General features: G+C 44.6%; 1 protein-coding gene across 6 annotated transcripts; it reads right to left on the bottom strand.

Annotated features, from left to right (window-relative positions):
* Positions 1-172: 172 nt before the first annotated feature.
* ano1a (anoctamin 1, calcium activated chloride channel a) lies at positions 173-22196 on the bottom strand. 6 transcript variants are annotated; one of them, XM_077023711.1, is made up of 25 exons: positions 21956-22196; positions 17749-17912; positions 15098-15418; positions 13598-13696; positions 13352-13503; positions 13068-13122; positions 12805-12856; positions 12391-12446; positions 12233-12274; positions 10805-10869; positions 10408-10542; positions 8632-8792; positions 8085-8167; positions 7203-7271; positions 6628-6702; positions 6220-6421; positions 5963-6074; positions 5294-5351; positions 4920-5020; positions 4176-4318; positions 3135-3287; positions 2641-2693; positions 2277-2461; positions 2089-2194; positions 173-1981 (listed from the first exon to the last, which is right to left on the bottom strand). In XM_077023711.1, exons 2-25 carry the CDS (start codon positions 17845-17847, stop codon positions 1766-1768), a joined length of 2793 nt encoding a protein of 930 aa, XP_076879826.1. In that variant the 5' UTR covers positions 17848-17912; positions 21956-22196; the 3' UTR covers positions 173-1765. The 6 variants fall into 6 exon arrangements, with proteins under 6 accessions (XP_076879826.1, XP_076879829.1, XP_076879825.1 ...); XM_077023714.1 differs by lacking the exon at positions 21956-22196 and adding an exon at positions 21650-21751; XM_077023710.1 differs by lacking the exon at positions 21956-22196 and adding an exon at positions 20882-21226.
* Positions 22197-23156: the final 960 nt, after the last annotated feature.

Genomic DNA, 23156 nt, shown 5'->3' with positions numbered 1-23156 from the left:
GTTTTGATGCATGATATGGACCTGCAAAAGATGAACACCACCAAACTCTGAAAACATTTTGTGGCCGTACAATTACAGCCCTTAATATTATGTAAATCTATGTAAACATTCATTTTAGCCTTTATGTCATTATTTCACATTTTAAGTACAACAAGCTTACAATACATAAACATTCAGGGTTTTCTATTTTTATTTTCATTATAAAGACATGGTTTACCACAATGAACCAGTAGTGATGACAGGAGTACAGTCAGGACTATCATGCAGAGGACAGTAACATTCAGTGTTGGTTTGAACAAAGTTGGGGACTTTTAAGTTGAAACAAAGGACTGTAGTGAATCATGACGTGGTAGGGGATTTGGGCAGGAAGGGTAAACAAAGTTCATTCCATGTAGATTAGAAAGTTTATTAAACAAAATTAAATTCTGTTTTTGCGGTTTTATTTTGCGTATTAAAACTGCGTATAAACGCATTTTGGGAACAGAATATAATGCACCATGTATTTTTAGATCATATAGTTATGAGAATGTGATAGATTTGCAGTTTTGCCATAGTTTTGGAGAAGTACTTCAAAATAAGACATCAGTCATTTTTCCTCAGAAGTATTGTAGATGAAAGGTAGATAATGTAAGAGTCTTTACAAGTTTAACATCTAAACTCCTGTGTTGGCATGAAAAAAAAACCCCCAAAAGCCAGAAAAAAAAAAAATGCTGGACTGATGAGACCAGAAACAAAATGCAGTGAATTCAAACATAAAATATATAAAATTTGACAAGTTTTTATAGTACTTTTTAATAGTAAAAAAAACATCTCTCAAGTGTTATAAGCCTAAAGGTTTCCCAGAAATGGAAAATTACTCCTAATGAACATGCACAATATTGTTCCAGTCATACATCAATTGATTATGATTATTATTAAATATATAAATTTTACACGTATACTTAATTTCCAGGAGAAATAAGGCATCTTGAGCTGTAGCTAATGTGTTCTGTTTTTGTCCCTTAGCAAAATTTCACTTTTAATTAGATTTCAATTAATTGAATTTATCCCCCCCCCCCCCAAGAGTGATGGCATTAAGAGTGACGTACATCACTGTGCAGCCTCTTGGTATGGTATTGACTAATAAATAGATTTCCCAAATATTCATCTCCTATTGACGTTCATCAATTGTGATCTGATTTTTCCTGAAAGGCATTCGCAATCTTCAGGATGATACAGCTACCAAATACAACATAGCACGAAATGTCACATTATAAAATAATTTTTTTGAAATAACTACAAGCTATTTTAACTACTTTGAATAATTAGTACCTATGGACCAAGTAAAATGTCCTTAAACAATCTTTAAAAGCTTCCATATTCACTGGATACATGGTTTAAATAAAATCCATGTCAAATTCAATGAAATGTTACCTATAAATGCAAAGTCAATATTAACACTACATAAAAGATCAGATTTTCTGCATTACACAGTATGTTACTCCTCACGGTCTGTTTTCAAAGCCATCAAAACTACACTAATTGCATATTGATAAAAACTATATTATCCCTGCATTTTCTGACTTGTTTAAAGTAACAAATGGAGAAAAGAAAATACAAGCCAAGCAGCACAGTGCGAGTAAGATGGCAAATTTGTAACATCCTTTGCTATCCGTCTCCGATTCCGGTCGGTACGCCCTGTAGTTAGCGGAATGCTTTGACTGAGGCTTGGTGATGGCGCACTCTTGGTTGGAGCGGACAGAGAGCTCCATCCTGTGGCCGGGGACTAGCAGTCAGTGGTCTGTGAATGGGCGGGGGCATCAGGGCGGGACTGCACGAGGCTCTCGGTGCTCTGCCTGTTGTTCTGGTGCCTTTTGCCCTGCTCCTCTTTCATAAAGACCTCCAAGATCAGGTGCTTCTCCTTCTGGATCTGCAAGCTGATGTCTTTGGGAATGTCTGGGATCAGCCAGTCTAAAAAGTCGGTCATCAGCATTACCACATTCTGGGCAGGCAGACAAAGAAGGGAGCCTGTTATTACAGCAGAAAGAGGCCAGTCCTGGGAGTACAACGTCATCGATACTTTCTTTGAAACGAGTTCTATTCACCGACCTGAAAAACGACGACAAAAGCCAAGCGTGCTGACAGAATGTTCCAGAATTCTCTGGACAGCTCATATGGAGTGTCTGACCATGGGGGATCTCTGTGGTCCTTGTACCTAAAGAAAAGCGTTCACAGTATGAGGATCATAAGACCTGCATATGCCATGCAGAAACACAGCTACGTCCTATTTGCACCACCTGCATATCTCCACCCTGCTGCCCATGTGTAATGGGTTTAGTGGGTCGGTGTTTTGCTGGAAGTCACTGATGTTGAAATAGGAGAGCGAGTGGTTGACAAAGCCGTGCAGAGTTCCGTCAGGGCTGTACACATACTGGTACACCAGACGAGGGATGAAATCAGACGTGAACGCGATCACAAACGCCTGAAGGAAGAAATTACACATCGAAGGAAGGCATTACATTAACCCCAAATAACTTCCCTTGTTGGTAGTTTAACACATGACAGTTTAATAATCGATTTGATCATAAATGTCACCTGGCGGTACCTTGTCACTAACGACTGTGTGTGTGTGTGCACAGAAGTTCAAAACGAACAACCTACATTCACGATTACTGCAGCTTTGCTTAGTCCTCTCAGTAGGTTGTACCAGATACCTAGAAAACAGATGAAACAAATGAGACTTGTTTCTGACATTGAATAGATGTGAATGTCACCACACTATGCCTCCACAAGGTGGTGGTAAAGTATTGCCCCAAAATGTCCCACCTACCAATGCAAGCCTGCTTTGGCGATCACTCCAAATGAATGGCAGAAATGAATGAATACTGACAAACTGTACAGATTTTATATGCATTATGCTATTTATGGTCCTGTGTTTCTGCAGACAGGACAGGAACCGGGGAAGACCGCACCACACGTTGCATTTATTGCAAAAGCTGAAGCTAACTGCTTTGCTAATTCACTTCAGGCTGACACCTCACAACATGATGGATTCTCAATGACCAAAAGGACTGGGTACTCTAATCAGTCTGTCCCCGTCCAACCGTCGCCTGGACCTGAATGAGAGCGCACGGACGTGGGGTGCAGGTACTGACCGATGTCTTTGGCTCGAGCAGCGACGGGCCGCCTGGACTCTGTGACAAACTTCTTGGCGTCCAGGCGGATCTCGATGACGTTGTTGAGGAGCGCAAACATAGGCGCCAGAGGGAAGGAAGCCACGAAGAGGGTCACCATCCCGTACTGGATGACTAGACACGGGGCAAAAAAGGACATACAAGAGCACTTGGTTCAGACAGAGCCCTCATTCCCAGGACAGCACGTAGAGCACGGAGCAGGAAAGAAATCAGATGGTTTGGGCAAGCTGCCAAACACATTCATACGTTTACCTAGGGCTTGGATAAGACCCAGAAAATGACTGTCAACCATGTATTTTTCTACAGGTCACATGTCAAACTTTGCATCTTTGATAAACACGCCAGAAGCAAGCGTTCTAGCAGCTGCGGTCGGTGCTAATGGGCCAACGCTGCGTGGTGTTAGCAGTGTGCTTGGGGTGGGGGTTTGGGGGCGACCAGGTGGGGGGGGGGGGGGGGGGGGATGAGAGGGACGTGGGCTGGGAGGCACAGGGCGGGGGCGGATTGTTAACGAGTCTGCGCCAGAACTAAAGCTCATAATGTCACTCTCCTCTCTTGCCGGGCGCCCTGTGGACCCACAATGCCTCACTCTTAGCAGGAGGGCAGCCCACGCTGCAGAGAGGGAAGGGGATGTGAGAGGGCACAGAACGTCGCTCCACTCCACAGAGCTGCTAGCGAGCAGACAGCACCCACCGTCTGGGGCTGGATTAGGTAACACCACCCAAATCTACTTTAAATGTAAAAGGCAAGCGAGGACAGACTAAAAGGTAACACGGCGTGCGATACGCACACAGAGGAGGTGCTTCTACTCCCAATACCTGGGTCTACTTTTAGTGGAAGGAGATTGTCTTTGTGCTGCATGTGAAATTTACAAATGAAGGAATTACACGAATACAAGGACTTCTTTCCTTAAAAAAATGGCTTGTGTTTCCGTTGGCCACCATTTCAGAGTAAACGCAGCTCTCATGCATGTGCGCTGGCATGTGTGGGTAGCTGGTGACTCACTCATCTCCATATACTCTGGATTGAGGCCAACATAGGGGTTGAGGAAGTAGTCCTTCTGATGGCACGCCAGTGTTTTCTGAAACTCCTCCTCCTGTTTGGAGTTCTGCTTTGACTTAAGACGCCGAATCAGTTTCTTCAGTTTGCTGTAATGTGGAGACGTACAGAGTAGTGCTGTAATGATTTCAATATTAAGTTATTCATTATTAAAAGCAGAAGAAATGAGTGTTTGAAACAGTACATCAAAACGTAAGGCTGCATGGTCAGAACTCCCACTGGTCTTTTTGGATCCATGTATATATATGCCTAATAAGGTTTTCAATGATGCTTTCAGTTGCTTCTATTGGTTAAAGCTCACCCACACGGTTTTATAAGATCACGTTTCTGCACAAGTGCATACTACTTTGACATCTTTTGTTCTGACACAAATGTTTTATTCATTCTGAGAGAAATCAATGTATGCAGTACATAATTATATTTGTTTGGCCCATTTGTTCAAAGCTGAAAAAAACAGATGTTTACTATTATAACTACTATTTCTGTTTATTGCATTGAAATAACATGGAAGAACTGAACACCATCCTGGAAATTCACCCTGGAGTTCTCCCCCCTGTTGAGCAAACACCCACCTACGGCCCGCCCCCCTCCACCCCCAAACACTGGCCCGAGAATGCCCAAGTGCAGGGAGGTGACCCCCAACCGCAGGCCACACTTGCTCTGGAAAACATTGGGTTGGGCTGTACTCACGGAATGCCGATCTCAAACAGGTTGTTCTGGATCAGCTGTTTGCCAAGCATGGTGATGCACAACTGAATGCACAGTTCCATCAGGCAGCCTGCATGAGCGCACTGAATTGTGGGATGGCAGAGAAACAGCCAGATTGAGTTATCTCCAGACACATCAGTACGATAAAAAAAAAAAAACCCAACAGCACGAGCACCTCGCATACTGGTCTCATTGTGTCGTGCTTACTGAGGTGCTGCGTGCGTGTAGGTGTACCCTTTCAGACAACGAGCAACACGACCGTCTGCTCAAGTCCACGTCACACCAGCTCAAGTGAGTGTCAGCACAGAAAGGTGGTCTCATGCACTTCAAATGAATCAGCTGGAACAAACGCCTACCTCCTCCATCCGGTAAGACCCCACCACGTACAGATAGTTGCCTGGTCTGCCAACAAGCCTGAGGGCATCAGAGAGAGAGAGACGTAGGACAAGGGAATAGCTTGCTTGCCACCATACTAAGACGAGCGCGCGTTTATGTAACAGGTCGTATAGCACAAGTGCACATATTAAGGGGGTTGTATAGAGAAAACACAATTAAGCTACACGGAGCCTATGGCGTACGGCTGAAAATAGAAACCCCTCCCCCGCCGCGGTGAGGAGCCACGGACTGGGTGAGACAGGCGGGAGAATGGGTGAGACAGACGGGAGAATGGGCGAGACAGACAGGAGAATGGGCGAGACAGACAGGAGAATGGGCGAGACAGACGGGAGAATGGGCGAGACAGACGTGAGACAGACGGGAGAATGGGCGAGACAGGCGGGAGAATGGGCGAGACAGGCGGGAGAATGGGCGAGACAGGCGGGAGAATGGGCGAGACAGGCGGGAGAATGGGCGAGACAGGCGGGAGAATGGGCGAGACAGGCGGGAGAATGGGCGAGACAGACGGGAGAATGGGCGAGACAGACGGGAGAATGGGCGAGACAGACGGGAGAATGGGCGAGACAGACGGGAGAATGGGCGAGACAGACGGGAGAATGGGTGAGACAGGCAGGAGGGAACGCTCTCACCTGCCTCTGAAGAAAGCCAGGTAGACGATCGGGGTGAAGGCATTGGCGAACTTCAGGACGAACGTCTTGAAAATCAGCCTCTCCTCAAAACTTTTGTCCGTTTTTGGCACCTCTGGCGACAAGCGAACAGAAACAGCTCAGTCAGTTGATCTAGTGGAGCGCGCCGTTTTTAGCCTTTGTTTTTTTTACGGATGCGGGACGGCGCCTCTCAGGCGTGGCGAGGTGAGGCGAGGTGAGACGAGGCGAGACGAGCTCACCCAGCACGGTCAGCCAATGTGCCACCACGCCGTAGACCTCATCCATGATGATGATGGCGATGAGGTTGATGATGGCGGCCGTGGTTTTGACCGTGGCCCGGATGTTGGAGCGAAACGGGGAAGCAGAGCTCATCTGCAGGGCCGTCGTGATCGAAATACGGTACAGAACCACTCCCAGCACGATGACGAAGGTCACTAGGATCTGAACAGAGCACATGACAACCGCTGTACAATAAGACCTGAAAGCCAACACAAGAAGGTCTACTAAACATATCCAGCCAATGGATATAATAATCCAATGTTTCCGGCTGCTTGAGAATCAATGAATGCTAATAAACTGGCATTGTTGCACCTCCAGGTGTATTTTGCGGGTGTACTGAAGCAAACCAGAGCAGAGTCCGGCCGTACCATGAAGACCATCGTGATGAGGATGGTCATGTATGCTGGCATCCGGTCTTTGCAAGTCAGCTTGTGGTGCTTGGTCTAAAAAAATAAAAATAAAATGGGTAAGATCTACTTATGCGCGCGCACACACACACACACACACACACACACACACACACAAATACATACACAAATACACACACAACTCAGTCCTGGCACCCCTGCCATCCATGGCAATCATCCAGCAGGCACGTGTGAGAGGAGCTCAGAGCACATGGATGGTGAGCCCGCTGTCCGGCCAGCCCGAGCAGGCTGTAGCTTCTGGACACGCTCACATCTCATTTCAGCTCACATCCAACAGCATCACAGTGCCCGTCACCCAACAACCCCCCCAGGCTTACTGACCACACCAGAGCCGGCAGGCACAGAAGCGGCGGCCATACGTATAAACATCATATGACGCAGGTCGGCCCAGTGGTCAGACGCCGGGCTGCACGAACAGAGGAGCCGGATCAGAGCTCCTTAGAGAAGCCGTGGACGCCGAAGACGCAGCGGGAGCCTTTGTGCTTTGCGGTGGCGTGGGAGACGGGGGCTTTTACCTTCGAGATGTTTTCTTTCTTCTTCTTCTTCTGCAGGACGTGGAACTCGTACTCCGCTCGTGGGTGCTCCTGCGGGACACAGCACAGCTCAGAATGCGTGCGGGAGCTTCGGGACGCGAGGTCGTGCTGCGTTCGCTGCTCAGATCATCCACAGGGGAGGCCGGCGTAGGGCCCGGTGCAGGCGAGGTCGTGATTGGAAGGCGTGATTAAGAGTTCCTGCAGCAGTGCAGACGTACTGCATGCGGTGTTTTATGATCTGGAAGCACTTCTAGAAGACATTCATTCTGCACTTAGCACTGATCCTTCACGCGCATTGTTCCATGTTTGACACTAATCATGCCCTGAATGGCAGACAGAAAGGGAGGAGTTTTTTCTCCAGAGAAGCCACAGGAGAGAGCAGGAATATTGCACATGCGCGCGCGCACACACACACACACACACACACACACACACACACCCACACACACACACACACACACACACACAAAATCGGATGCATGTAAAAATCATCTAGGAAATTATATTGGGAAATCTAGACTGGGAGGATTTGGTAACATGTATTTGATAATGTTGGGCAAATGCACAATTTGAGAAATCTGCAATGAAGCTGGTAGCTAGGTGTTTAAGACACAGGAATCATTATTGGTCTGCAGTAGCTGAGTGGGATAGAGAACATAAACCTTCTGTTTTAAAAGTCCCAACCTTATGTTCCTCCTGTACAAAACACATGAATAAAAAGGTCGTTACCAGAGCAAACACTTATTTCTCAGACAAAAAAGGACTCCAGGGTGCCTTCAGTTGCTGGCAAACCCCCCAACCCCAGATTACAGAATCATTCTTGGACTTATTTATTCAATTTTAATGGCAAAGCGCTGAACAAACCTCTTCCTCCTCGAAGCCCGTCAGGCCCCAGATGTAATTCAGCCTCATCTGCCTTCTCTTCCAGTGCTCCATGAACATCGTGGCTGCACGACACACACACCCCACGTTCATGAGAGGGGAAAAAATGGCTGTAGACATCCCAGTTGGTATTTAATTAAAAGACTTTTACATTGAAAATGTATACTCTGGAGAACATGAGTGTATCAGTAAATTCTGTAAGCGATGTAAAATAAAGCGACATGGATGTTGTTGAAAAGCCTGAATTTGTAAGGGCTCAGTGGGCACATTTCAGGCCACGGCCCAAAGTCTCGGATTTGTAAGGAGCTCGGCTGGGGATAAGCCCTAGATCTGAGAGTGAAGGGGGTGGAGGTGTGCCCAAAAAACCCCCACAAGATGGAGAGATGAAGAAAGAAGGGAGACAGTGAAAGGGGTGTAACAAAGAGGGAGAGGATGTGACCACTCGGCGCACCCAACTAATGTCTGTCGCCTACGTAACCAAACGCGGCGCATTATCAAAAGCACTTTGTGGACAGGAAAAGCAGCCTACCCCAGAGTGCCATGAAGATGGAGAAGAAGACGGTGGCGGTATTGTCGAACAGGTGGCTGGCCCTGGCCGTGCCGCAGGCTGTGACCAGACTCCAGTATGTGCAGGCGCGATCGCACAGCGGACACATGGTGATGTTGTTCCTCTCGTCACAGATCTCCATGCTGAGCATGTGGAGAACGGAGAAGAGGGATGAACAACACGCCGAAGCTACGCGCTCCTAGCCGCTAGTCTAGCCCACACCCACGCCCGCCTTCTCCACGAAATGAATTGTGAAATGGAGTAGGTATATTCTATTCAAACATATCTTTCGAGTGAAAACAATAAGTTACATTGGCAACATAATTACATAAAAGAAGACCTGAGCAAAGACCTTTCCTGTGTTAGCCAGGTCTTTAGCCATATAGCATTCGGGACGCTAACCTACGCTAAAATGATTATATATTTGTTGTGACTGTTAAAGTGCCACTTTAAGTTGCTCTTAGCATCTGCCAAAAGCTGTAAATGTAAATCAATCATTCATTACAGAAAATTGCACTACACACCTCTTTAGGGATTAATATGGATAATGAGATTTGTGTGGCAACTCCTCCCCTTAATTGCTAAACACATGTAATAATTTTTCCTTTCCCACCAACTGCTTATTCATTTCATTTAAGCAGAATTTTTAATAGAAATTATATAGAAAGTAAGATTTTTAAAATTGCATTGATGCAATTAAGAAGGCCAGTCCCACAGACTCCAACTCCCCCCTAAGGATCATGTGCCACGTCATGTGATCATGACCTCACACCAGAAACCACACGCAGAAAACCAGAAAACTCCACAGCCATTACAACACAGACATCAGGTCGTTCCTTTAAGACGCATTTCCAAATGCCCCTTTAATAGTCAATAATTCCTAGTGTCTTCTACCCCACGAGATCACAGGTGACTAATTGACTATAGTCACTATGGGTACTGTAGTGGTATTATAACTATAACAAATATCACATACGATAACCTAGAACATGAAGACAGTGGCAAGTCTGAAATCTTCCCGAATTCTCTAGAGGGCCGCCATTTCTAGCAAAGTAATTCTGTAATGATGCGGCAAATCGGTCAGAGTGGCAGTGAAAGCCTCGGGACTTAAGTGGGAGGCTCGTCACACGTGTGCGTGAATGCCGGCGGCTGGCGTCTATTCAGAACGTCCTGATCCGCTTGTCCTTTTGCGGCTGGGCTGAGTGCACCTTCGAAGTGCTGGGGCTTCGATGCACAGGCTGAGAGCTCTCATTATGTGCCGTATTGGAGTCCATTATGACTCGTACAATTTCATAACAACTTTTGTCTATCTAATTATCACCGTCTTCGAAATCCATTGGTAGCCCGACTACTGGCTGCGAGCCTCGTGAGTCATAGATCTTCAACTTGGCATGTTACGGACTTGCAGGACATCAAGTTCCCCACCTAGTTTTAAATGCATCTTGTGCTGCATCACGCCAAGCCCTGAAGCTCTTGGCAATTCAGCTATTACAGTTCAGGGAACTGTAATAGGTGTGGCACTGTCAGGTTGACAGCAGCTTGGGTCTGTGAGTTGGGTGAGCTATAAATCGGTCCCATGCTGGCATTTCTCCAAGGTGAAGGAAAGGCGTGGGGGAACCCCTCTCACCCACGGAGGACCCGGGAGTGATGCAACTGTCTCCTGGGCAGTTCGTGCGCAGGTCGGACAGAAGGGAGACGCACGAGAACGCAGAAATGCTGCCCCCGTGTGTCTGGCCCGTGTGGGTCACGCCTGCTGACCTGGGGATGTTGGCGTCCACGGTGGCACAGCCGTACAGAAACACGATCATGCCCACGATGGCTGCTGGGATCAGCATCTGAGTGTACACACCCAGCCAGGCGAAGTACAGACCCACTTTCTCTCCAAAGTATTTCCTAGAGAGTGTGAGGGAGGGAACAAGACAGACAGACAGAGAGACACAGAGAGAGAGAGTGAGGAAGAGAAAGCATAAAGTGTGAATAATCACTTTTAAGAGCTCTTAACTGTAGCTTTAGTTGCACAAACATAATGGGAGCCTACATCATTTAGACTTCATATCCAGTTCCCACTATTATGGAATTGCATTTTGTGCATAGGGAATACAGAAGTAACATCCATCTCTGTCTCTAGCAGCACATATAGAGAAGAAGGTCCCACCTGATTAGTCCAATGGGCTGGTACTTATAGAAGAGGCTGTAACTGGCCCACTCGTCATACAAGAGCTGTACAGAAAGTGACAGAGATGACACACAGCAGGAAAGAAGAGTAATCAAGCCATTTATCAGCAGAGTGCAGGCATAAGGCAACCAGACTCCCCCACGTAAACTGAGCAGAAGGCAAGCCAATGGTGATTAAATGAAAACTATGATCAAACAAACACAAAATAAAGCCCGTGATGGACGCGTTGTTCTGCGCCTCGAGGACATAATGATTGAGATGAACGAGGCAGCGCTGCTATGCGGAACTTCTTTGTGTTCTCTGTTCACAGAGCGCATACCAGGCTTGCCGAGGAAAGAGTGCACATGCATATGAAGTTCATAGAGTGCACATAAGGTCACACGACACATGTGAAGCTCTCAGGGTGCATATCAGGCCTGCAGAGCACACATATGATCATCCACCAGCCATTTAGGTCAAAGAGCAAGACTCACATGCCACAGATGGCATAGCAAGCCAACACAGAAGCCATTAGAGTGGAGGCCGTTTTAAACGGCTCCTTTCTGCCGGTGTAGTAACAACTACAGGCCTCATTTCCCTCCAAGCTCATTTACATTCGCCACTCCTGGCAGCCTGTTCCCCTCGCACGTCTACCACGGATTTCTCCGTTTATTTTTTTCTCTCCCCTTCAACGACGGATATTTGTGGATACTCGCCAACCAGCCGGCTGAACCAGCGCTCACAGATGGCGGAGTCAGAAATTACCCTGTTGCCTTGGAAACGCTCACACACCGACAATTATTCGTCGCAGGGAGGGCGGCGCGGATCGCGCGCTGTGGGCAGGTCCCGCGGGCCACAGCCCCATCGGCTTTCTGTCACCATGGGATACATACAGCCAATTGGCCAATCGCCACAGGCTTAAATCCAGGAGTGAGTAGTGAGAATCTACCCTCGATGAGAAACTGAGCAGCGTTTCAGGACGTGATGTACCTGAACACTTGTGAAATCCGATGCACCTCATAAAAATATCCAAAACTGGGGTCTTTTAATGGCCATTAAGACGTAACAAAAGAGAAAGACTTATTGACATTGTTCACAAAAAAAAAACAGAATAGCTGTAATATAGTGTGGTGGTTAAATAAATAATTTCAATATTATCTGAGGACATTTGAATGCAGTTGGTTTTGTAATAGGCACAAACAACTTCAAGGTGGAGTGGCTAAATTACAGAGCTTTTTTGATATAATATATGATATAATATGATATAATATATTTTTTATATAAACTTCTAGTTTAATATACGACTTAATTTTCCTGACAGAAGATTTAACGTTTTTGGAAGCCGAAACTCCGTTATAAGGTAGTATGATGTTACATTAATGCTGAACTGTTATAAGACACTGTGGTAATAACCCCAGCTCCTCCTACCTTCCTGTCATTTGGCTCCACATCAATACCCTCCGTTTCTCCCTGTAAGAAAAACGACATGTAACTACACACGTCTTTACAAGTACACATGATTCATTTATTTACCCGTTTGTTTAATCTCAAAATAAGCATTAACGTTTTTTTTTTACATTACTTACATCATGCAGCGGGAAGGCTGATGTATAAACACTGTTGGCAATCAGGTTGTTCATACCTTCATACACGCACGCACGCACGCAGACACACACACGCACAACTTATTATTAAGACCGGACCATCTTCAAGAGCACAAAACAATTACACACACCATCTCGCAGAACAACATGCCATCAGTCTTTTGCTCTTATTGACATTTTCATCACAAACTATGCACTGTACACTGTAAAGTGTCACGTCTGTAAAAAGGTGCCTGTAAAGGTCAGGACTGCATGACACTGTGGATCCATAGTGGTCGAGTCGATAGCTCATCATGGACTAAACAATCAGCTATACCTCCCAGTGGCATTAAGGAGCACGGAGGTGAAGGCATCTCCGTAGCATCACAAGGCTGGAGAACCCGGTGGAGAACTCACCTATGTTGTACTTCGCCTTCGTGCATTTTGTTCGTTTCAGGATCTCATACACCTGATAAAGGAGAAGATTGGTTTTCATCACACAGTGACGGTCAAAAGAGCAACATGCTAACTCACATCTTGTAAAACGACCCCGCGATAGATCTGTCCGAGGAACAGGGACTCGGAGGCAAACAGAAGCTGCTTTGGACTTCTTGGAGCTTAGACTCTTCACTTCATCCCTCCCCACTGGACCTCTGCTTCTACCTCTTACTGATACTCACAATTAAACTCCGAATCTTGCTGTTGAAGAAGGAGTCTCTGTCTGAGAGATCAAACCTGTGTAGAAACATAAGACACTGATGGGATACAGAGTGGCTCCTGGTCTTAAATCGCTTAAATCTTAACTCTGCCTTTCACAGATTGATTGCTATAAATGCTGCAAAATCTTAACCAAATCTGCTCCCTGACCAATTAAGGATAATACTTGTCATTCCAGTAGCTCTGAAGGTCTGATGTATATCCCTGATAAACTCTTGCCTCTGCTGGCCAGTGTGGAGTAACTCACAAGTGCTGTTTTTCCCTGGAGAATGGGTAGGAGAGATGCTTCTCAGAATTAATGCGATTGTCCTCGATTCTGGGGTAGAAATGTGCAGTCATCTTGTTGATACAAACATTGACCTTCTCAACAATGCTGCTTCCTGGACCGATGCTGTATTTCTGAAAACGTACAAGCAGGAACAAATCGGTCGAAGTTTGCTGTAAAACGTGCCTTACGCTGCCAGCGTGCAAGTTCATGAAGGAATGTACGAACCTTTTTGGTGGGCATTTTGAGCTTCATGAACTCAGCTTCTCGACAGAGCACGCTCCATGGTGCATGGATCTTCAGGAAACCCACTCCAGGGACTTTAGTCTGAAACCAAAGCAGCACAGCAAAGAAGAACAAACAAGCCTTCATCATCATTGTCGTCATCATCATCATCATTCTCACTGCTGTACAATTCTGGTACAGCATTCTGTCCGTCAAATATTGAGTGACAGGAATTATGCATCTCGGCGCGTATTTCACCACAAACACATTATCAAAAGAGGAACTGGCGTTAACAAAGAACTTGAGAGACGGTAAATGCAAAACAAAAATCCAAACAGAGATGCAGGGTTGCCAACTTTTCAAGATCACTTGGAGTGAGTGATCGTTAATTGTTAATCGTTAAAAGGTTAATTGTTACCGGGCGGGGTGTAAAATGGACACAAATTAAGTATTACATCGCGATCGATTGATCACCAGTGGTTGACACCAGAGCGAACTAGTAACTCATTGAATCATAGATATGGATCAGAGGTAAATAAGCTAGATTTTTTTTTTCGCCGTGAGAAATCAGATGTGTGGCGTGAGAGCGTGTGAAGACAGTCAAATGCATGTGTCTCACGCTCAATGCGTGAGCGTTGGCAACCCTGGAGATGCCCCATTTTACAGGTAACGGGGATGAGATATACGGTTTTTTTCCTTTCTTTGTTTTTACAATGTCAAAAATAGATTAGCATTAGCATCTACAGCTCAGCTGGTGCCATTGTGTGCTCCATCTGACAGTCAGCAGTCATCAACTAGTCAGAAATTTACCAGTGACCAACTGGCCACAGACTGGGTGAGGTGGTGCGTTCAACAAATGAGCCACAGCGAATGTAACTGTATGACTGCGGCCACCGAACGTTTCTAATGAAGTGACTGGTTAGTAAATATGATGCATAACTGGGAAATATTTGCAAGCTGGCCCCTGGGGTTTCTTTTGTTTGGTGCGCTTTGCTAGGTGTCACCTGACTGAACGTAGCCCTGCTAGCCTAAGGTCATGTTCTAAGAACTGCTAAGAAGACACTGTGTCATACTGCCGTACAACTCCAAAACCGCTGGTGTCCCTCAAGGCTCAACATTTAGGCAACACGCACAAGATGCTTCCTTAGAACACAAAAGCCACATGGAGCCACGTGTTGAAACAAAAGATCATAGTAATATGATATGGATAGTAGTCATTGTCACTAAACAAATAATAAAGAGGTACAATGTATTGACTTAATGTTTCTTAGAAAAGTAGGTCATAGTACCATGATGTACAGATGTGGACTTTAGCACACAACACTCGCACACAATATGTATCCAGCTTTCATATTCCACCCATTCCTTGTGGCATTTACACAAGTCTATTAACACGTCAACATCCCATGCAGGAAAAGAGTCCCAGTAATGAACCACAAAAGAAGCTCGAAGCAGACGGCCAAGCAACAGACGGCCAAGCAACAGACGGCCAAGCACACTCACCCCTTCTTCCCTCTCTAGCTCCAGACCCATATCCACCAGCTTCTGCTCGAACTCTTCCCTCTGGGAGTGCATGTCGTCCTCGTGGTAGTCCAGCCTCTGCTCCTGCATGGCTATCTCGGGGTCCTTCTGGGGCACGGCCGCGGCCCGAGTGTGGCGGAAGCTACGGTTCAGGCTCTCGCGCAGGCTCCGGATGAAGCTGTTGGAGGGTTTGCGCCGGGGGTGCACCGCCTTCTCCACGTTGTAGGTGAGGACGTAGTCGGTGCGCCTCCGCCCGTCGCAGAAGTACGGCCCCAGCTCCGAATGCTTCGGGCCCTTCAACGACTTTGGAAACAAGAGAAAGACGAGGCGCCAAAACAAAACCGATCAAACTCCATACTGGGAGCGTTAGGGCTACGTAACAGTGTAGATCTATCCTGGGTGCTCAGGTGTGGGGCTTCCACCTTTTCAAGCCCTGTGGGTCATAGCGCCAGTACAGACCAGTGCTTCCTGTACAGCTGACCCACTGGGAGATCTTAGAATTGGGCTCCTGCTCATGTTCCTAACAGGAACTGTTGTATGTGCTCTTCTACTGGCACATGCTCACGAGCACCAGATTCTGACACCGTGCAACAGTAATGGCACAAAATTACGCCCTATTGGCGTATCACTCTATTTAACCTGCATTTGAGCTATAGAAATCTGATAGCAACAATCTGGGATGTCAGAGTGAAAGATCAGTTAGCGGTGAAGCAATCTGGGATGTGACCGACACTTGAAATGACAGTCATTAGACAGGAGCTCAGAAGGCTACAGGGACATCAGAAACAGGCTAGATTGCCAGGAGAGTTGCTGCTGAATAGCACGTAGGTGGATGTTGACGAGCTCCTGCAGCTCACCTGGTAGAGCAGGTGGAGTGCAGTGTGGGTGGCACCAGGGTTTGTGCTTCGATTCTAAAGGAGCAGGTAAACCATCATACTGATATTCAGCTCTGTAAACTGCTCTAGGCAATCTTGCCCATCAAGTGCTGCAAACACACAGAGACTCGGCAGCCTTCGGTGAACAGCCCCACCTTTGTTCTATAGGTAATGTCAATAAAACGATTCCACAAATGCCCAGTTATGACTTTGAACCAGATGAAACAATCAAGAAAGATGTGTTTGTAACCCCCCCCCCCCCCACCCCCCACCCCCCACCCCCACCAAACAAGGTTCTCCATCCTCCGATCTTAAATCATAAGCCCAATACAAGATACTAGAGGGCACTTCAATTCTAACTGCAGGCTGACACTGCAAAAACACCAGTTCTGAACATGGGAGTGCTTCTGGTTTTAAAAGCAGTGTGGTTTTCGGAATTCATAATCCTTTTGCTTGATTAGACGCCAATACATTTCCCCATGGCTATAGCTTTAATGTAACGCTTCACTAGTTGAAGAGCTGTGACTAAATAATATAAAGCTCACTTGGAGGGGGAAGGGGATGGGGTTGCTTGAAATGGCACATGTTAATTAGACAGACTGCTCAGAGGGCTATAAGAAAGTGGCAAGATTACCTATTGGCTGCTTCAGCTAAGCACAAGAACCAGAACACGAGCAGATCTTTAAAAGTAATAGGTGGTTGCTGACAGCTACGAGTGGATAATCGCTCTTGGGTAACAGGCCATGCCACAGTCTCTCTCCCAGTCAAGTGGCACAAAATGCCACCACTTCCATCAGCAGGGAGACACTTGCACTCCTTGCTACAGCAGGACACACTGTACAGAAAAGCACTGTGCCTGCACGTCTGCTCGCTCTGCGGGCTACAAATGGCCTAGACAGGGGCGGGAAGAGAATTAATGATGTTTGGAAAATGGTCTTGCAGCTACTGGTTTGCATATTCATGATACTGCCTTCAGATGGACTACGAGTTGATGCTGGTAAATTAGATTTTATGATTTACTCGAGTGCAGGGAGGTGTGGGGATTGCTCAGAAGTATCACATTGGCTCCTCTACCTTCATATCAGCATATTTGGTAGGACTGACTTCTTGGAGGAAACCTGGCAGTGCATTTAAGCTGAACTTAAAGGGAATTGTTTTTCGAAAGAAACCTTTATACATCTGGGACAAAAGTCTTTTCTCACAGGGAACACGAGGACATGCAAAACATCTTGTGTAATTTCTTGTCTGGGAAATTAGGATTTTTGGGGTTTGCATAGTTCATCTGTAGCCTGACTCTTTCCATGGTGATGTGTCGGTGCAAAGCAAAATAACCCAAACAAAATAATAAATAAAAAAAACATGCAAATAAATCACTAAACCTAAATGCAAAACCAAAGGCATGTGAATGAACAAGAAAAGCACACTGGAGAACTAAAAGTATAGACCCAAAATATGATGCAGGAAGCAAAAAAAAAAGAAAGCCAAAAGTATTTTTGCTTTGCATGCACAGCCATCTTGAATCCATCATACTGACCATCTTAGCTTGTATATACTGGAGATGATGTCAGCTTGCATCTGAGCTTTACGGCTAAAACAGCAACGAGATAAAGCAACCAGTATCCCATCGCCCAGTTTGCCTTGCAAATCACTTTCACTCGGAGCATTCAAAGTAGGGTCTGGACCACTGGAAACCGGGCTTCTCCAAATCACAAAGCTGGAACTGAATGGAGGTGTATTAGCTCACCAGACCCGACTTACTATGTTGTCATCTTCAGGGTATGCGAGGTCCCCAGCAGCTGTGGGATCTCCTGCTTTGTCCTCATCAGGAACGGAGTCATACGTCTCATTCTTCCACATCTCCGCCTCCTCCGCCAGGTCAGGAAGCTGCTTCTCTGGTTTGTCGTGAACCAAGAAGGTTTTGCCTAACAAGATAAGAAAGCAAATGTGTTAACTGACTCGGATTACATTTTGTTGGAGATATTAATACTAAACCAAAGTGCCATCGTAAGACATTTCCTCACTGATCAATGTGGATTTTTTTGCCGCTTGAATTTTTTTGAGAGTTTGCATGTGATGTTAGCAAATCATAATAGAACATGGCTCCACAAAAATTAATTCTGAACCTGCCCAATCATTAATTTCCCCAGTTAAGACGCCAATGTAGATCTGATTATCTTTTCTCCAACAATTTTATGACCACAAATGCAAGTTATCAACTAAAATATATACAACCACTAATTTTGAAAATACAAAAATGTCTGAAGTGAGCATAATGGCAAACACTACAACGGCAATAGTAGGAACACAAGAAGATAAGACCTGAGGAGGATCTCAGAATGCCTCAGACGTTTGCCATGAGAAACGCAAGTTTAGTTCGTACAGAAGAAGAAACTCTAAACAGGAAAAGACTGAGGATTAATAAAATGTTGCAGTGCCATGATTTAGAAGAATGGAGGTCAGGATCTCAGTGCAACTGCCATCTTGAAACTTACTCACATTACATTTTTATGCAACTGGTAGTTTTCAGTGTATCAGCAGTTTCACAACAGGTTAGTCAGTCATTTGTTTCCTGGCATGGATCATTTACATTTCAATTTTGATTGGCTTTCACCATAAATACAGGTGAATTTACCGCAGTGGTAAGTTGACACCAGCACTCTAATTATCTCCAGGGTGACTTTATGAACACGATTTATATATTATGTTGAAAATTTTACAGTCAAGATCTCTCACCCAAAGCATAGTGTTTGATTTTTCCAAGAAGTACTTGTTAAAAAATCAGTTACTATCACTACCAAAATGTTAAGTAAATTCACTACAATAGGAGAATGACATTTGTAAAAACTCATGCCGTTATGGTGGTTATGCGAATAGCTCTAAAACATTTTAAAGATATTAGAGATATTTATATATAAATTATTCAAAAAAAATCATCAAATAGAGTAAGAAGCCGTCACTTTGATAACTTGCAATCTCAGCCCTGGCCTACTGTTTCCAAACAATCATTACGATAAGTACAACCATCATAAAACCGATCTTACAGAACCATGTCTGGGTCTGGTAATGTATGTGGGCAACACTTCCCAAACCACAATGTCCTGGTGATGTCAGTCGATAAACTGATTCTGTATTATTTCTTCACCCACTCTATCTAGTCCATTGGATGCAGAAACACAACAGCAGAAACCGCCCACCCTAGACCCACTGGAGAAGCAGAGACTCCTACACCTACACTGAACTGGCTACATAGACTATATATAATGTAGCATAGCGTGAACTGTTTATGATTGAGTCTCTCCTGGAGGATAGATTCCCACTTCAGGCTTGGTCCTCCCAATGTTACTTCAAAATGTACTAAATTTAAGGAGTTTTTCCCTTGTGAGTATTGTCACTGGCTTACTCATTACAAGATTTGCACCCAAAGATTTTAAATTGATGGCAAATTCTGTGAAAAGAACTATATAAATAAATGCTATGTTGACTTTTGACAATACGTACAACAGCATAATCGTAAAGTTCTGCTCATTAAATATTCCCGAAGTCACCTTTTATGATAATACATAGGTTTACAATATTTTAAATCCATCAGTTGTAATGGCGGCTACTGAACATTTCTAACTCTGCACACTATCACAGGCTAAAAATAAAATAAAAAAAACACAAGTTAGGGCATGCACCTGAGGGTTTTTGTGAATGGAGATTATTACCAGCCAACGAAATATCAAATTCACCTGAGCCTCCTTTGCAATTAAACGCAAATACACTGCAGACGTAAAGCCAACATTCTTACCTACTACAGATTGTACCAAGCACAGAGATGTTAGATGTAACATCCCACTAACTGGTAGGAGTGCACAAGCCAACATGGACTACAAACAGACTGATGTGCACTGTAACAGATGCAGTGCAGACACAGATATTGGTGTTTCAAACTAAAAGTTTCTAATAACGTGGCTGGGAAAGTACAGACATAACACATTCATCCAAAATACCTAATGCAGAAACTTTTAGCATTTAAAGAGACACAATGACAGCAAAATTGAACTTTGTAAAAACAGAACGATTTCTAAACTACAATCAATACCCTTTTCTCCTTGACTTTCAGTACTGGAGCAGTTACGGTGTATGAATTTTGTATGACCCTAAAACCATACCGTGGAAATATGCTAGCTATTTTAGTTACTTTTTAACACATGCAAGTAAGCACTCCTCATTTCTTCTGAGATCATAATAAATGCGAGTTGTCAATACAGACATTACAGTACGGGCACACGGGCGCTCCGCCAGCCAATGGTGTAGTCCTGCGTTCCGCGCGTCCTAGTGCGCATCGGGTTCACAGTGCGCAGCGGGGAATCCCTCAAACTGTTGGCTGGTTCACAACTACACCACCTGCCCGTAGTACATTTTTAGTACAAAAACAACCTGATCTGTTTTTTTTCCCAGTCACTCTCCTGAATATGCTGTACATGTATACATTTTGACGTTCATACACTGCGCGACTCTGACAAGCTTTTTGTTTCAACAGAAGGTCTGGAGATAAAAAAAAAAACACGGGTTATCTTTGTAATACAGCCTCCTCTGGTCTCACGACATAACACACCACACAAATGGTCTCACTCTTAACAGATCATCTTTGGAAACGGTTGCACGTTTTGCACACCAATACATTCAAGAATTTGGTATTCTTTCACGCCCGTGTTTAAAGCATTTCCTTGTGTTGTTTTGTATGGAAATAAATCGTTTCAAAATATGAAATCGTGTACACTTAAAGTATTTGTGAAGTGGTACTTCTTGAGGCTGTAACATCGAGGTGCAATTGTGATATGCAAGACCACATAAAGGACAAAAAACAAACAAACAAACAACTCACAAAACACTGTGCGTAACTCACCAGATTCATCCTCAATACTGGCGCGTGTTCTCACAGTATTTTCACTCCCTTCAACCTCCATTTGAATGCACCACTCAAATGTGGTGAATGCGCCACTCAAATGTGCGTTTGGTCTGGGTTGCTGTAAATGTTCAGGAGTTCTATAGGCGATATTGTGTCCTCAACAATGAGCATAGGACACTCGCACTAGCCTCTCTCTACCAAATAGATGAGACGCCTGTTATCCTGTCAGTTGGCTACTGGTCCACCCACTAAATATGCTTTTACACCTAATAACGCTTTCAGAACAACTATGTAGCCTACTCCAAGCAACACCCACGCGTCGAGAGGCGAAATCTCTCTCTCTCTGCCGCTTGTAGCGACCACGACTGTCGACTTTCACAGAAAATACCATTTTCTCAGCTTATTATTGCTCATTTTGATCAGTAGCTTGAAGTCAGACTACGGAATTGCATCCAGACCAGTTATTTACATACTACCAATATTTGTCTATGTAACGTTATGAAAAGTCATACATTTAGAATTCATGGTCAAACAGTCACTACCGATTTAAAGATTTCTTTGTGTATCACACATACATTTGCATATGTTAACATTTCATTATAATGCTTTATACGCGGTATTGCTATCATTATTATTATTTTTTGCATGGCTATATAAGCTTAAAAAAAGTTTCAAAAAGCCCAAATGCATTTTTAAAACTTCATCAGTAGAAATGAGCAGGTGTCCTGCCACGCACATTAATAGTGATGGAATCACTATACTCACGTGAGCGCGCACTGCAGTCACTTCCTGAATAGTGACAGAACCATGAACAGCAGAACTATTTATGTATTATCGTATATTTTCTAGCGTTTATATTGTCGAGCAACACGTAGCGATTTTGAACTTTTTTGTCGTAGTGATGTGTCAAATGGTGCAAGACACATCAGATATTTGTCTTTTGTCCACATATAACCACATATTAGGCTCGCGCATAAACCGGATGAAAAAGTGACTATGCTGAGATTCAATACATTTCTCCTGCAATACAGAAATGTTAAATTGAAATATATAAAATAAGGAAAGGCTTACCTGGTGTGAAACAACCTCCTCGCGTCAGGAACCTCGCAGCTCACAGTGGACCGCGGCCAGGAGGGAGGTTGAATAAGTCTACCTGTTCTACAACTTTGTTTTGCACGGCCTCACCATTTACAGAAACCTTCCCCCCCACACCCAACCATATGTATATTTTCCCATGCAGAGCCGTTCAAATGAATCCTACAGGAAACAAATATTTTCGATTTCCACAAGGCGTGATCGTGACTAAACACTTGTCTCCTGTCACTTCTGACGTGTTAAGACTTGTAGGAATTTCTAAACTGGAGGTTGTCGGGAGGTTGTTACAGCGAAGGAGTACACATTCCTCGCGTACTTTAATTAAGCTGGGCTACATTTACTGGTGGAGTTTATTAAAAGATGCAAACGTACGAAGTAGCACCACCTTCCTGTTATTAACGCCGGTGCAAACTTGTGAACATTTCGGTACACGCTGTGTGCTTGCGAGTAACTGTTAGTTCCTTTCTTTCTGTCTGAACAGGAGGTCTGGAGGTAAAGTGGTGGGAAAGGTGCACAGACATTTTACCTACGTGGAAATCCCCTAAAATTCACAAAAGATGCTGTAATGACTGCACAGCACAGATTTGAAGAAAATTTCACAATAAAGTAAGTTCAAATATAGACCTTTAATAAACACATTAAAATACAAAGGGTGTATTTATGATTATTATGGTGAAAAGGGGCTGTATAGATCATTCAAATGTAAAAAACTAAATGTAAAAAATGAAAAAGTGTTTTATTTTTCTAAAGCAGCCTTGGACATGAGTATGTTGTTGTATAAGTGGCTATTTTCTACTCTTGAGATCTATATAAGCAACACATTTTCCAAGCCTCACTCTTGCCCAGTGAGCAGAGGTGTTGAGCTACTGCCTGCTAACCAGCCATCATGCCCTAGTTTATTCTACTTTTGGCCACACCCGATGAAAAGGCTTTTGACTGAAACCAGACCCTTGAAATGGCTCTGTGAGGCTCTGAAACAGGCCCTTCTGCTTTAGGACCCATAGCAAACCAATATCATTTGTGTATTATGTCCTCAAAAGGCGCCTCAGGGTAAACAAAACTGCTACAGACAAATGCAGTTGTACGTAGTTCCCAGTGCATAAAAAAAAGCAAACTTATTGGAGTGTTTCATAAGACTGGGGCAGTTAGACCCTCTGCCTGCACAACACATTCCATT

This window comes from Brachyhypopomus gauderio, chromosome 12, assembly GCF_052324685.1.
Source record: "Brachyhypopomus gauderio isolate BG-103 chromosome 12, BGAUD_0.2, whole genome shotgun sequence".
NCBI classification, from domain to species: domain Eukaryota; kingdom Metazoa; phylum Chordata; class Actinopteri; order Gymnotiformes; family Hypopomidae; genus Brachyhypopomus; species Brachyhypopomus gauderio.
The sequence above is the reverse complement of the archived record's forward strand: the minus strand, read 5'-3'. Positions and strand labels throughout refer to the sequence as shown.

What these genes read in the sequence shown, in the direction of transcription:
- ano1a (XM_077023710.1), bottom strand. Translation starts at nt 20,942, where the DNA reads ATGGAGGTTGAAGGGAGTGAAAATACTGTGAGAACACGCGCCAGTATT. An exon ending in CAGTATTGAGGATGAATCTG is followed by an intron (nt 17,913 to 20,881) that starts GTGAGTTACGCA and finishes TTATCTTGTTAG; the next exon opens with GCAAAACCTTCTTGGTTCAC. An exon ending in TCCAGAGTATATGGAGATGA is followed by an intron (nt 3,288 to 4,175) that starts GTGAGTCACCAG and finishes CCCCGTGTCTAG; the next exon opens with TCATCCAGTACGGGATGGTG.